The sequence below is a fragment of the Neopelma chrysocephalum genome, unplaced genomic scaffold, assembly GCF_003984885.1.
Source record: "Neopelma chrysocephalum unplaced genomic scaffold, ASM398488v2 Primary Assembly neopelma1_26, whole genome shotgun sequence".
In the NCBI taxonomy this organism is placed as follows: domain Eukaryota; kingdom Metazoa; phylum Chordata; class Aves; order Passeriformes; family Pipridae; genus Neopelma; species Neopelma chrysocephalum.
In genome coordinates this window covers 26618983-26633753 of record NW_020897695.1, presented here as the reverse complement: position 1 = coordinate 26633753, position 14771 = coordinate 26618983, and the positions used below count along the sequence as shown (strand labels likewise).

Below are 14771 nucleotides of genomic sequence, written 5' to 3'. Positions count from 1 at the left end.
ATATTTTTTTTTTTTTAATTGCTGGATCCATAGCGTAAGATGTGGTTTTACAAAAGAGTTCGGTAAAATCTGAAGTGTGTCTTGACTGTGTAACATCTTACATTATGGTTTTAGGCCATTTGAAGGTCAGAGAATGCTACTCTATCATATAAATTTACTGGGTACAAAAGCCCATTAAAGGGTCTATACCCTTCCACAAAAATATTTTCTGTATTGGGGAATGTTAATTCAAGAACAGATTGGGTATTTGTTGGAAGTTGATAATATTGAGTTTCAAAAATATTGGGTAGACTTCACTGTTGTTAAAAATCTGAATTAAAGTAAACTGATTAGGATTTCTGAGGCGAGCACGTCCACCTCTGATTCTTCCTGTAAAATAGCAGTAATTACTGCTAAGACTGTAAGTGGCAGAATCTAACTGATTTTTACTTTTAAGGTAGTAAAGCTCATCTGAACCGTGACAATACTGATTTGGGCATAACCTGTAATATTTTCATCATCTGCAGTTGTCTCGCATCTGAGAACTTGAGTGTTGTTAGCTCTGTGTCAATCAAATCCCTTTTATCAAAGGTATCTCAGTTGTTTCCCAGCTGGGCATCACTCTTGTGTTTGTACTTTTTGACATTTGCTAAACTAGTGGTCTCTTGATCTGTAGTAAAAAAAGTAGTTTCAAGAAGGGGAGATTCCCTGTCAAGGAAGGCAGTATAATTATGTCACTTTAGTTGAATGTTTAATTTTAGCAATAGAAAAGTCCTGCATGTCTGAGGAAATGATTCTACAAAAGGCACTGTGCCTAATGAAATGTTAAGTCTGTTTACAGTTTAAATTCAAAAACTGATTTAAACAATTCATCATTTCAAAGGCTATCAGGGAATTTCTGTCTATGGGATTGTAGACAGAAGCTGTCTTGCTTATTCACTTTCCTCAGGAAAAAACTATTTTCCTTGTTACATTTTTTTAATATACGTCTAATCTATCTCTTTCTGTCTCTATCTCCACACCCTTGCCCTGGAAACTAAAAAGTTTAAAGCTTTAATGCCATGAGCAGTTTTATCAAGTGTAAATTCAAGTTGGCACTGAGTGGATTCGTTCCACCTTCTGCTGCGAGTACATAACCTGCATTGTTTCAACTATTATTACGGTTTTTTAAAGATCAGCGATGGATCTAAGTGAAAATAGTCCCCTTTTATTCTACATTAGTTTACAGCTGGATCAATTTGCTGGCCTGGTTTTCCCATGCATTTGTGTCAGTATTTGTGCCAGCATAAGGGAAGGAGCAAGTATCCACACCTTTGTTATGGGGGAAGGGCCATTTTGGCAGCGGAAGTGTAGGTTCACACTTCTGCCTGCTTCAGAAGTGTAGGCCAGTTAACTGGTTGTGGAACCATGACATAGAAAAACTGCAGTTCATTTTGCTTTAAAGACAAATTTAAGTAATGGTCAAGATAAGTTGATTTTTCTGATTTGTGTGTTACTAAATAACTGGGCTGAATTTTGAATGTTGAGCGAACACTGTTTGAATTTTTATGATTAAGTAATTCTTTGTCGCTGTTGTAAAGTGATTTGGGAAAAGTTGATGAATGGGCTCCTATTTGTAACAAAATAAGATGCATGTTTACGTAGGATGAAAGCAAATTGATGTCTATGCCGTAGTGAAAGTTTCAGGGAGGAAAACTTACGAATCTGGCATTTAAAATTGAAGTGTTTTAAATGTCAACTTGTGAGTATTGATGTAGTGGCATTTCCATAACAGAATGATTGTTGCTTTGAATGCTTTTATTATATTGCATAACTTCTGATTCTCTTTAGAAAGAACCTACAACTTTTGAATTCCATTCTTTGGCAAAATTAGTTTGTAATAAGCATGGGATAACGTAGACTACAGACAAGAACATTTTAATTGGGATTGTGGCAATGTCAGCTATCAGGCTCCCTTCCCTGCGATAGTTGTGTGTGCCATGATTCTATAATTGTGAATAAACAGACTAGGAAAGGACCTTAAGAGGTTATCCAGTTGATTCCTTGCCTGCACAGGATGAATTGTACCTATCACTTACGTCTGATCTCACCGGATCTGTTCTCAGTGGTAGCCATTCCAGCCTCTCTTGAGTGTTTCCTCCACCCCTGTCATTAAGTTTACTCAGTATGTGTCCGTGTTATGACTACCCTACTTATTGATTTGCCACAGTTGAAGTCTGTCATTACTTAATAAAGGCAGACCTAGAGAATAATTGTCCCTCTCCTCTTTGCAGCTATATTAGGTCCACACACAGCCTTCTGTGAACGGCTCTGTTTCTTTTGGTGTATCTAGTAGTCAACCTGGTCTGCTTTCTAGACCTGTAATTGTTTTCTTGCTCTTGTGTGTGGTCTCTGTTTTCCCAATAGGCCTGCTTGTTGAAATTTGGTATTCAGGATGGTATTGTAAGGTACCTGAGATCATGCTAGCAGTGGATTGAGAGAAAGGAATATGTTCATGGCTTGCTAAAAGTATGTCTCTGCATGCTGAACAGATAAATGCCTTTTTTTGCACGTGTATATCATTCTCATGCAATAACTGAGTCCTTCTCTTTTGAGCTGCTACCTACTATTTCCCAATTCTGTATATCTATAGTTGATTATTTCCTTGTAAATGAACTCTGTTGTGCTTGTCCCTGTTTAACTGTGTTCAATCACTTTCAGATAGTTTTTCTAATCTGTCAAGACAGCATTGAATTCTGATCTCCTCTTTGCATGTACCCCTGTCTCTTCTAGTTTTCTTGTTGTCTGAAAAATGAAATATTCAGTAGTGAATTACCCAGTAAGTTCTGAATAAAGCTTTGTGTACCTTCACTGAAATTACTTTGGTTTTATACAAGCTACTCTACAGTTATGATTTTTCCAGCTCTATCAGTTCCAAGAATATGTTACTTTACTTTCTTTATGATAAATGTCTTGAGAGTTAAATTTTATTAGGGACATAGATTCATAGAATGATTTTGGTTGAAAAGGACCTTTAAAGATCACCTAATCCAACCTCCCCAGCCGTGAGCAGGGACAATTTTCACTAGGTCAGAGTGCTCAAAGCCACCAGGAGTCAGGAGAGGACATGAACCAGGTGCACTACTGCTTCTCAGAGTGAAAGTAGTTCCATTTGAGATTGTTCTTGACATGCCAGTGTTGGTTATGGCTTCTGTTTTCTTTCAAGTGTGTAGAAATACATGTAAATAGGTTGACTATACAGAATTAATCTAGGAAACAGTGCTGAGGTGATTGGATTGCAATTTTTCCCACTTGTTCTCAGCAAAATTCTTTCTGTTGGCTTGAATACAATTTATAGGAGTTTCCTAATGGTTGCCTTCTTTTTCCTGCATCAAAAATATTGCTAGTATATTCAAAAACTGGCAATTGTCACTTCAGCTTCAATGACTGATGTAGCTGAAATCTGCTATGACCGGTTCAGTCTGTTCTACAGCTGCAGCAGGTGCTCATGGAAGGCCTGTCTGCTCAGTCTTCCTGATTCCCTTGCCTAAAACAGACTCCCAGCATGACTGAGGCACCTCCCTACTGTGTTAACAAATGCAGATAAATTCTCCTTTAACATATGACATGGTAAACCACGTACATACGATGTACAGCAAACCCACTTGTCTTTGCAAATGGTCTGTGAGTAGTCTTTCTGCCCCTATGAATAGTCCTAGCAAGTCTTAAGCTGATAATATTACATGAGTTGAGTCACATCCATATTTGTTCCTTGTTTTATGGCTGTTAGTAAATAGTCTGCTTAGCCTCAGAGGCATAATTCCATTTGCCAGCCTTTTGTTCCTCCTGTCTGTGGTCTCATCCCATCATTCCCGTGTCCTTGTCCAAATTGCAGTTGTTTAAAGGTTGCTCTGAGCTCTTCTCTAATTCATTGTTCATAGTTTGAATCCTCTTCAGTAGATTTGTAAGCTGGTTAGACAAGGATGCTCTTCCTTTCTTCTATGAACTGAAGTTCACCATTTACCCATCATTGTGCAATCTGTATTTACGTAATGGGTTTGGGTTTGGGTTTTTTTTTTTTGGTTTGGTTTTGGGTTGGGTTTTTTTTGGTTGGATATTTGACTGTGGCATTAGCAGTGGTATGGAGAAAATGAAGATTTACAAATTATTATTACAAGATTTTACAAATTATTTATGAATTACAAATTATACGGTAATTGTATACAAAACTGTTGCAATTTTTTGAACTTTATCTAATGGAAGCCTTATTTCCTCTTCAATCATAAGCATAATCTGAGTATCAGTAATACAAGATAAAGAGTTTAGCCAAAGGACTGTAAGGTATGATGGATGAGTCATTTAATGGTTGGGGAATTTAGTGACTGCTAATGCAGTCTTATTAACCAGAATTTTTTGGTACTGTGTCTGGGCAAGGTGTAGTGAAATTTGTGATTATTGTATTAGGATTTTCTATAAGGAATGTGCAAATGTTTGTATATGTATATATCTGAATGAGTACTGTGTAATTGCCCTAAGTATTAGAACATCATGCTTGCTTATTTAGATGTGGCAAATATTTTTAAGCCTGTTTTTAATAGCTATTTGTCTTTAGGGGTTCCAGGTTTCAAAATGGTACTTGTATTATATATTATAGTAAATTTTTAGTTTTAAAATAAACAATTGTCTTTCTTTTCAGTTGTTCTGACTGGCTCATAAGCTTTTGCCGAAGAAAGAAAGAGCTGAAGGCTCGCACAGTGTGGCTTGGGTGTCCTGAAAAGTGTGAAGAAAAATACCCCAAAAATGCCATAAAAAATCAAAAATACAACATCTTTACCTTTATACCTGGGGTAAGGCTATTAAACATTTTTTGACGATGGGCTGACTGTATGTTCTGTAGTGTTTTTTGACTCTTCTGCAAAAACATAATTTTATTTGCCCTAGTTCTTCTTTTTCTTTTTTTATTTATACTATATTTATATTTATATTATATCTTTATATTTATCTCAATGTCTTCAATTACAGTTGACAATTGAGAGCAAGGTTGCTTTTTCATTAAATTGTTTTGTTTTCAAAGGGATATTTACTAAATTGTAAGTGTGTATGATTGAGTGGTTGGAACTCAGTGAAGCTTTAGAAATTTGAGGCGGGTTTCCTTGCACTTATCTATTCATCATTAGAAATTTGTAATCCTTTTTTAAATAAGAAGCACTTCTACATGCAAAGCACTGACTTAAATTGAGAGGAGTTGAAAATTGCAGTTTAGTCCCATGGATATTTTCTCATACTCCTTGCCATTGAAAGCATAATAAATAATGTATTGTGAAATGGGCAAGTCCTTAAAGGACAAAAACAACTAGCCTCTTTAATTTATAAGACAAATAGACCTAGTTTAGTACTTTTCAGAGTTGAATTTGTTATTGCAGTTTTAAAAACAGCAAGGTCCTTTCATTTTGAATGCAATTCTCCAGGAAATACTTTTGTTGAGGAGTGGAAAGTTGGAATTTTTTTAACTTTTTCCTAAGAAGCCGCATTACTCAATTTCAATTTTTTGCCTGTAATATTCACAGTGTATATGAAGACAAAAAGAGACATTACAGTTTGTCCAGTTCATACTTTTCATTATAAGTTTTTTTAAATTATAATGAAATATAGTAACATTATATTGAAATATAGTAAGAGCAAAGGCATCTTTTGGAACTTCAGTAGTTGAAACCTAAAAATGTATGCTGCTGTAATATTATAAATTTTACTATTACTCTTTTACTCATACTTTTACTAATAAAACCCAAGAGTCCTGTGTCTTGTTCTAGAAGCTGAATGTTTTGTACGTTTGAATACAGACATGCTTTGTCTTAAATTTTTTATTTAGGTGATCATGCTGGTTTATAAGAGTATTGATTCTATTCTTCTGGCCTCTTTGGTCCAAAGACTGACAGGTGTTTTCTAACGCATTTCTTTATTAAAACAAAAAAAAAATTAATGGCCTTGTAATTAAGACTGATCTCCTATCAGAGAAATAAAATGTGACTTATCACATGTGGATAAAATATTCTCATCATTATTGGACAAAGCAAATGTTTTCTTCTGAAGTTTAAATTATTAAATACACTGAAATTGGTTAAACCACATATGCTTTCCTAAAGGTCACAACATTCATTAAGCATATAGTAAGCCATTGATTATTGTGACTGGAAATCTGCAGTGTAGATTACAAATCCTAAACCAGATTCATGTTTCCTATAGGGATCAGCCATGGTTTGCAATTCCCTGTTGAGAGAGCATGTTTATTCTTTTTTTATCTTTTAAAAATCTTTCTTTTACAGTATAGGAAGAATCAGCTTTTAATTTGGTGGTAGTATTTAAAAACTCAGTACTGCCTTCAGAATTAAGTGATATCCTAAATGTAAAGCCCAATAGTTGGTGAAAATTAAATGTTTTCTAATTTTAATTTTAGATATAAGTTAAGACTTTTCATTGATTAAAATACTGTGTAGCTATCTCTTTTCATGTTTTTCTACTAGAAGTAATTTGTAGAGAACATCATTTTATTGGTTCCAAACCTGTAAATGTAACTTAAGTCATAAATATTGACTCCAGTGATCTGCTCTGGTTTACCTTTTCATAATGTGAAGTTTTCTCTTATATCGTTTTTAACATTGCATCTGGCAATGGGTAATATTCAATGATTTCATATCCAAATACAAACTTAAAATAATGTTTAGATTAACAGAATTTTACTTACTGGCTAAAAGAGCTGTAACATTTCCAAATTGTCATTTAATTTCTGGATATTTATACAAAATACTTTCTGCTGCTACCTTTACACCAGTCAATTAAGTTTCTGTTTATGATTTCATATAGGTTTCTGTTTATGATTTCATATACATCTTGATATACCCGCTTAGGAATTTTGTGAGAATTTCCATTAAAATTATCTCCTGTAAAGGGAAAGTTTTGAAGATACCTCTCCTGAACTTCAAAGCAGTAGTTTTATTAGTTTTATGTAGCTGGGGACTTCTCAATTTGCTTAACTAGACTGAAGTGCTTAGCTTTGTATTGAATGAACTCAGTCAGTGGTCTGCCAGGATTCAGAAGATTTGTAGGAAGGTATTTTTTAACTCCCACCTTCTGCAAGATGGGTGCTCTTCCTGATCTGCACCTCCCAAAGTACTCTGATCTGCACCTCCCAAAGTACTCTGTGGACTTTTCTTTGGCCTGGTGTATCAAGTGTTTGTAAACAGTTAAACATACTGCTAGAAATGAATGTGTGAGCTTCATGAGTATTAGCATAAGGTACAGGTTCAACCTGAATTAGTTTCATTTTGGAAGAATGCTTTGACCTTTCCTGCAACTTCAAATGTGACTTTTTTAGCTTTACAGTTTTGTTGGTAAATTGTGAAATAGGATTCCGTGCTCTTGAAAAAATCTGATGCTTGGAGGCTGTTTAGGTAGTCTTTAGGTGAACAGTAATATAGCACTCTTGCAAGAAACTGGTGATTTTGAGGTACTACTACTTTGTTATGCCTGCCAGAAAGACACTTCAAAATGAAGTTTCCTGAATATTGTTTCCTAGGGCATAGGTTTTTCCATAATTGAGTAATAATGTTGGACTTGTAAGAACAATGAATACCAGTAAAATAACTTCCATTTTTGTGCAGAAGTCATTGTAATATTAGCTGAATTGTGAGATTAAAAGCTGGAGACAGCCTTTAAATGTGGCTTTTTGATCTATTTTGAATGTCTTTGAAATAATTGATTATCTGTTTTCTCAAGTCTCAGCATTCCAAGTTCAGTAGCCACTTCTCTTAATCTTGCTAGAGGTGCCATGTTACCCTGGCTTACTAACTAAATATGTGAAGTCTTTGAAGATACAAAATTCTATAAAATGAATAATGTTCTTAGCACTGTAATTACAACTAAAGCAGTCTCGAGAACATGTACTTGCTGAAGTGGCGCTTTTAATTACAAAGGATTCCCTGCATCTGTCGTTCCTTTGGAATATGGGACAATGTATTCTGTGGTGACTTTATTGTGGTTTCACTTAAAACTTGGACAATTAACTTTGAGTTTAGACCAAACCTTCAGTTTATTTAGAAATATACTTATGTACCTATATTTTTTGCAAAATAATCTTTTGAGAAATTTAGTGCTGAGCTTTTGAGCATTTCTAAATTACTTCAAAAGCCCATGTTATTCTGTTACAACCTTTTTGTAGTTTAAACTTTCTGAAAATTTAAACTGTTGTTTTTGTAAAAATCTTGTCTTCCTATGGAAACTGAGATTTCCACACAATAGCCATGTGGAAGGAGAGCAGTGCTGCTTACCTTTACTCACTGGGTGTTTTCTGTAGGGTTCATTTTATTTTCATAAACAACATTTATTCTTGAACATTGAGTAGTTTCACTATTTTTAAGAATAGCTGGGAAATGGTAATATAGGAGTGCTGCCTCTGACTTGATGGCAGCTTTTGTCCCTTTGAGAACCAAAGGACTTCAGAAAGAAGGCACACAAGTTTTAGAGCTTCCACTCCTGCAAGAGGAGAAACTTCAGTGGCTGTGTTGAGGAGAGAGCGTGCTGAGGGAATGCTGTGAACAAAAGTGATGAGGAGTTCATGTACATTGTTTTCTGTATGTGCTGCAGACAGAGACGAAGCTTTAGGGTATTCTCACAGTGATGCAAAGCATCATGGTACAGCCTACTCAGTTTTGTTACTCTATAGAAAGTTCAGATGCCAAAGACTAGGATAATATTTTTGTAAATGGTTTCTGGTTTTTTGATGCCGATAATTTTTTTTTTTTTTAGATATTACTTTTATTTAAGGCCAGGATATGAAAATTTTAAGACAAAAAGATGTTGTGAAACAGATAAAAGAGAATTTAAGTATTGCTACCTTAGGAAAAATTAAGATTTAATGCTGTATTTTTAGGAAAAGAAGTTTTAGCAGTTAAAAATAAAACCTTAATGTAAGCAGTGAAAGTTCAGATGCAAACTTATTTTGCTTTTTTTGTAATGATACTATATAAAAAAGAAAATTTTCAAAATCTTTTTACTAATAAACATAAAGGTAACTATATTGTGGATGTAAAATTATTGCAAGATGCTTCTGCAAATACAAATTAATGCAAATATAAAATTATGTTTACTGTTAAAATTTTAAGTAAATATTTGCAAAGTGATCTTGATACATAGTCCAGTTTTCAAAATACCCAAAATGTAGCAAATTGTTTTTTCAGAGTGAAAAGAGGCAATAATATCACAGTATTTTCTCTCAACAAAAATAACAATACTATATTAAAACAGCATAGTGCATATAGTAGTGTGTGATGATATATAACATATTGTGCTGTATAGACACTATAATATTGACATCTATAATAGCATGACATATAATGGTTTTATATCTACTATCATGAAAAAAATGTATTTTGTGTATATTGTGGGTACAAATTTTAGAGCATTTATCTATTTTTCTTTTTCATTTTAGGTTTTATATGAACAGTTCAAGTTTTTCTTGAATCTCTATTTCCTTGTCGTGTCCTGCTCACAGTTTGTACCAGCACTGAAAATAGGCTACCTGTACACGTACTGGGCTCCTCTGGTAAACAGAAAAATACTATTAACTAGAAGTTTTGGGTTTTTTTTAATTTCAGATGAAAGGTTCATGTCTGTGTACATTTCATAAATTTGCAACTGGTAAACTGCATTGATCGAAGAACATAACAGAAGTAAAGTGCTTATTTGAAATGATGGTATTTTACATCAGATACTCCAGAAGCTGTTGTTTGATAGCCTTCCCTTCCCCTTGCCTGCTACTCTCCTGCCCCACAGACTGGAGGTCGTTTTTTAACCATCTAGTGTGAGTGAGTAGTGCTCCATTCTGGCTGCTGGTCACTTGGGAGTTCTAAAAAAAACCAAAACCCAAAAACCAAACAAACAAAAACAAACAAACAACAACAACACCCAAAACAAACAAACAACCCCCCCCCCAAAAAAAAACCAAAACCAACCAAACAAACAAAAAACCCCAAAAAAACCTCAAACAAAAAACCAAACCAAACCAAAAGAGAAAAAAGCTCCAGCTACTAGAAAAACTTAATAAGTAATATAGGTAATTTTTGGTTAATTTCTTTTAATTTATCGTTATTTGTTCACTATTTCATGCTTTCAGACTAGGTCAGAATTGTGAGCATACATTTTTTGCATTCCTTCTGTACCAATTTTGATCACAACTTTTTCTTACAAAAATTGAGATGAAATATTTTAAACCATGAATAAAACAGGAGGAAATAATGTCTTTAAGTTGCTAATTAAACATGCTTTTCCTAAATGATCACCACCCTGCCAGTTACACTGGCTTTCTTTTGATATGTCTTTTTGTTATTGAGCCCTCTGCAGTATTTTCTTGGGAAAATGTTCAAACCACTGGCTTCGGACTCAGGTTTCCTAAGGTTTGAAAAATGTATTCAGAGGAGACCTTTTGGTAGTCTGCCAGCAGTATTCCCACGATTTGGAATTCTTTTCTCATTTGTAACCAGATCATTACCTTCTCTTTCATCTTCTTCCTGGTCCCTCTGTACCAGGTTTAAAGGCAGGAGGAACAAATGCCTTATGTTCTAAACTTATAAAAAAAAAGGTATTTTTCAGTAGCATTTATTCTCAGTGGTATTCAAGGGAACAGTGACATGCTGACTGCTTGAGTAAAGGTCGTTCTTAACAAGTCAATAGAGTAAATATTCTGGATTGATTTCGTTGTTTTAATTGTTGTAACATGTGTCCTTTTAAGTATGGATAAATGGAGAGACTGTCCTGGGTGTTCTTCACACTTCTCTTTCCAGACAACTTTTTGCTTCTGCTCCAACAAAAAAAACACTTCCAAGACAGAAAGCTTGTTCAACAGTGGGATTTCAAATGGATTTTTACAAAGGTCTTTGTCACTGACACAGTAAGAAAAGACAGAAGTCAGCTTTGTCTGGAAGTTGCTCTCTTCACAGTGAAGTGCTGTGTAAAGCTCTATACATCAGTGGGGTAGTAAGGAAAAATATGCTTGTCTTATTCAAGGATATTTTGAATTATATTTCCCAGTTTTCACATACAGTTTGAAAATACCAATATCTCAATGCTAGTGGTGCCCATTTTGCTAAACTTACTTGTTTCTACTTTAATAGCATTTCTACTAATGATCAACCTCCAGGTTGAATATAGCTCAGTATCTGTGAAAATATAAAACATTTAAGGCCTATTGGGCTGCTTTTGTTGCTTAACAGATTACTTTGGTTTTCTTTGAAGAGCATGTAACTGCCGATAAATCTTCAGTAACAATCAGAGGAGCAGCTGTGACTTGTATTTTTTCTCAAGATTTTAAAGGACAATTGTTTGCTCTGATACTTAAAACCAGATGAATAGAAGTTGACTATTGCTAGTAGAGTTTTGGGTTTTTTGATGGTGTATGTGGGTTTTGTGGGTTGTTTCAGTTTTGTTAGGGTTTTCTTGTCTTTGGTTTTTTTGTTTTGGGGTTTTTTATTTCAACAGCTTTTACAGCAGATGTGATACACTTAGATCAAACTGAAGTTCTCAAAATAAGACTATTTTGCTAATTTGTTGTCATTTGCATAGTAGGGAACGCACTTCTCATTTCGACTCCAGCATACAAAGGTTGTAAAGCATACAAGTATGATTGTAAGCAGTATGCTAAAGATATTTACCTGCTTACAGTTAAAGAAGGGTGACAGGTTTCTTTTGTAAGATTGGCTTCACAACTTCAGCTCTCCTTTGGAAGAGTATCAAGTTCCTTTGAGCAAATGAGGAAAAAGGGAGGTTTCTTGCTAAAATTGTTCCTCATTGTCATGGTCAGCTGTGCTCAGCTGCTCAGCAAGGTACAGGGACTGCCAGGGGAAATTCTTCCAGTTAGCACCTTGCATTCTGTGTTTTGGTTACTGTCTAGTTAACAAGATATGTGCAAATGGCTAATACATTTGAGGGTGCTTCAGGAGTGCCCTTTTTTTATGCTGCTAGAATATCTATACTGACAAAGCATGTGAAAATGCTGCTGCCAGAAAAGGGGAAAATCTGACTGCTCATTCAGTTATGCCCTAGGAGTGAAAAGGACCACATTTTGCATAGGCCCTTTTGCGTTCTGTATAGCTATAATGCAATTTGTACCTAACAGAAACCTCCACAAACCAGAAGCATTTGACTATAAGGTCACAACAGAGGAAGCCTTGGAACTTTGGTCTGGAACTGTATAACAGCCCTAAAATCCCCAGGAGGATTTTAGTCAACATACCTTTAGGAAAGCTCTATGCCTTCACTCCTTTTGTATTGCTGGGAGGTTAGGGTAAGGTTGGCATACTGTTGGACTTATGCCATTAGACTTTTCTTGCAGAAATTTTCTTCTGTGAAGTATTGGTGTGCATCTAAAGCTATATAGGTAATCTAGAACCTTATCTGTTGGTGGATTTATCAATATTTGAATTTTTTTTAGCCATCTTACTTAAAATAATGCTAAGATCACTGTACTATTGAAAATTTTATTTGTCTTTCTCTGATAGAGAAAAACTCAAGTGCTCAGTCTAAGGCAGGAGACACGAACTGAGAAGGTTTAGAGAGGGTGAGAGGAAGTTTTGTGCTTATCCCGTAACTGTTCTGTATTCTTTTTAACTTACCATCCTTTGTGGCCAGAGATCATCATAGTTGAGTGAAGCACTTTGTATGCTTCAGTAGAAGCTGCAATGGCACTGTCCTGTGAAAGGAGCAGCCAAAACGTTTAGACACTTAGTTTTTCAGAACAAACCCCCTTTGTCAATGTTTGTGATGTATTGCGAAGTAACTTCATTTAAGGTGGCAAAATAAACTAGCCACCCATTTATCTTTTTCTATCTGTTAGGAAAAAGGCAATTTTTCAGCATTAGAACTGGAGGCTTTTTAAATGTTTTTGGTAAGGCCCTAAAATTTGTGGGAGATAGGGAAATATGCTTATTGAACTTATAAAGACTGTCTTTAACTCGTCCAAACCTTTTTCATTTTTTACATTTCAAAATACTATCTTAATTATGTGTATTTGGGAGATGTAGTTACTCTAATTATATTCGTACAATGTGCAAGTATGATTTTTTTCTTGGAAAAAACAAAGATATTATTTTAACAAATGGAAGAAAACACATCCAAATTAAAAATAAGTAAATATTCTAAACACACGTTTTTACTCTGCATAGTGTTCATACTTGTCTATTTCTGTTCTAACACTGAGAATTCTGAATTGCGTATTTGTATCTTTAACAGGGATTTGTTTTGACGGTCACGGTGGTGCGGGAAGCTGTTGATGAATTTCGACGTTACAAAAGAGACAAAGAAATGAATTCACAGTTATACAGCAAGCTGACAGTACGAGGTTAGCAAAACCATTTGTGTAAATCCTTAAAATATCTCATCTTTTTCTTATATGTACATTTGCAGACTTTCAGTTCAAAGAAGTGTCTCAAGCATCAGTATTCAGAATGAAACTGATATTCAACTAAATAAAGTATGTGATTTCCCTTAGATGAATATGGTTAAGCTTGATCTTTTTAAGAAGTTTTATAAATATTTTGTTGTTTGTAAAAGAAAGGTGTATGTATATAATTGTATATATTTTTGAAGAATTCTGCTGTTTAGCACCCTTACTTCAAAGTGCAGTTCTCTTCTGAAATTTATATTGAACAGTAACTCAACAACATTGTCAACTATGTATCAGGTGTATTTAGTAAATAAGGAATCAGTAAATAATTAAGCTAATTAAAATTCACTAGAACCTTTCAAATTTGGTGGATAAATTCATGTTTGAGAAAAGGAAGATGTATTGTGAATCATCTTCAGTATCAAAAATATTGATTCAATTTTTGCATATAATTTGAAATCTACTTGATCATACAGTATCAAGAACAGACAGTTTTCTTTGTAGAAATTAATAAAAGGAGAAATCAGTTATGACTCTTTTTTTTAATGAACTTTGAATCCCATGTTGACAATGATTTGTGATCCTTGAACTAACAGTGTTTTGAGTTATGTCCAATTTTAAGAGTGAAAACGTTATTGCTGTCACCACTCAAAATTCAGTTGTACTACGCGTTGCCACAAACTCATATATAAAATCATTAATAGATGACTGCACTTTTTTCATAAAATAGGATTCTTTCATAATAAGGCATTCTGAAACTGAAAGATACCATTTTGAGACAAAACCCGGGATTTCTTACTGTGATAAAAGTAGACTAAAATTTTGTAGAGGTTTTGAGAAGGATTTAGGTATTTAACTGTGCAAATTAAGGAAGTCAAATACTATGCTTCCATAAACTATATTTATAAATGACTTTCAATATAATTAACTAACTTTTAATATTAGTAATATTCTTCATGTGGAAAAATTTGGTTAGGCTTACTATACTAACCTACAGATTAGTGGTTTGGAGAAAGAAGGCTTTGTTACTTGTGAATGAACAAACTTGATACTGATTTAATTAAAAGCCTGAAAATTGATGCCACTCTGAAGAGTCACTTTTCAGAGTGGAACTGCACTTTTATACTAACGTCTTTTTTTTTCTAGTGATTTTATGACTTGTGTAGGTTTTACAGTCTTTGCTTTGAAACTGTTCTTTTTTTCCATTTCAAAGAGAGAAACTGACATAGAGAGGTTAAGCAGGTTGCCCTCATTCAAATTGGACAGTAGGAAAACTTCAAATTAACAAGATTAAGTGTTACCCTTAATTTAATCACTTCCAGTTAGTTGTTTTGCAAAATTGTATGTTTACTAAAGGGAAATAAACGTATTTGTCGCAATA

The 14771-nt window shown here is 34.3% G+C and overlaps 1 protein-coding gene across 4 annotated transcripts in view; it reads left to right on the top strand.

Annotated features, from left to right (window-relative positions):
• Positions 1-14771, top strand: part of ATP9B (ATPase phospholipid transporting 9B (putative)) — a 165264-nt gene that overhangs the window by 19316 nt on the left and 131177 nt on the right. For all 4 annotated transcript variants that reach the window (XM_027676005.1, XM_027676004.1, XM_027676008.1 and 1 more), the window contains exons 3-5: positions 4655-4805; positions 9443-9556; positions 13237-13345. In XM_027676005.1, coding sequence (XP_027531806.1) covers positions 4655-4805; positions 9443-9556; positions 13237-13345 — 374 coding nt within the window. The remainder of the gene's footprint in view (positions 1-4654; positions 4806-9442; positions 9557-13236; positions 13346-14771) is intronic.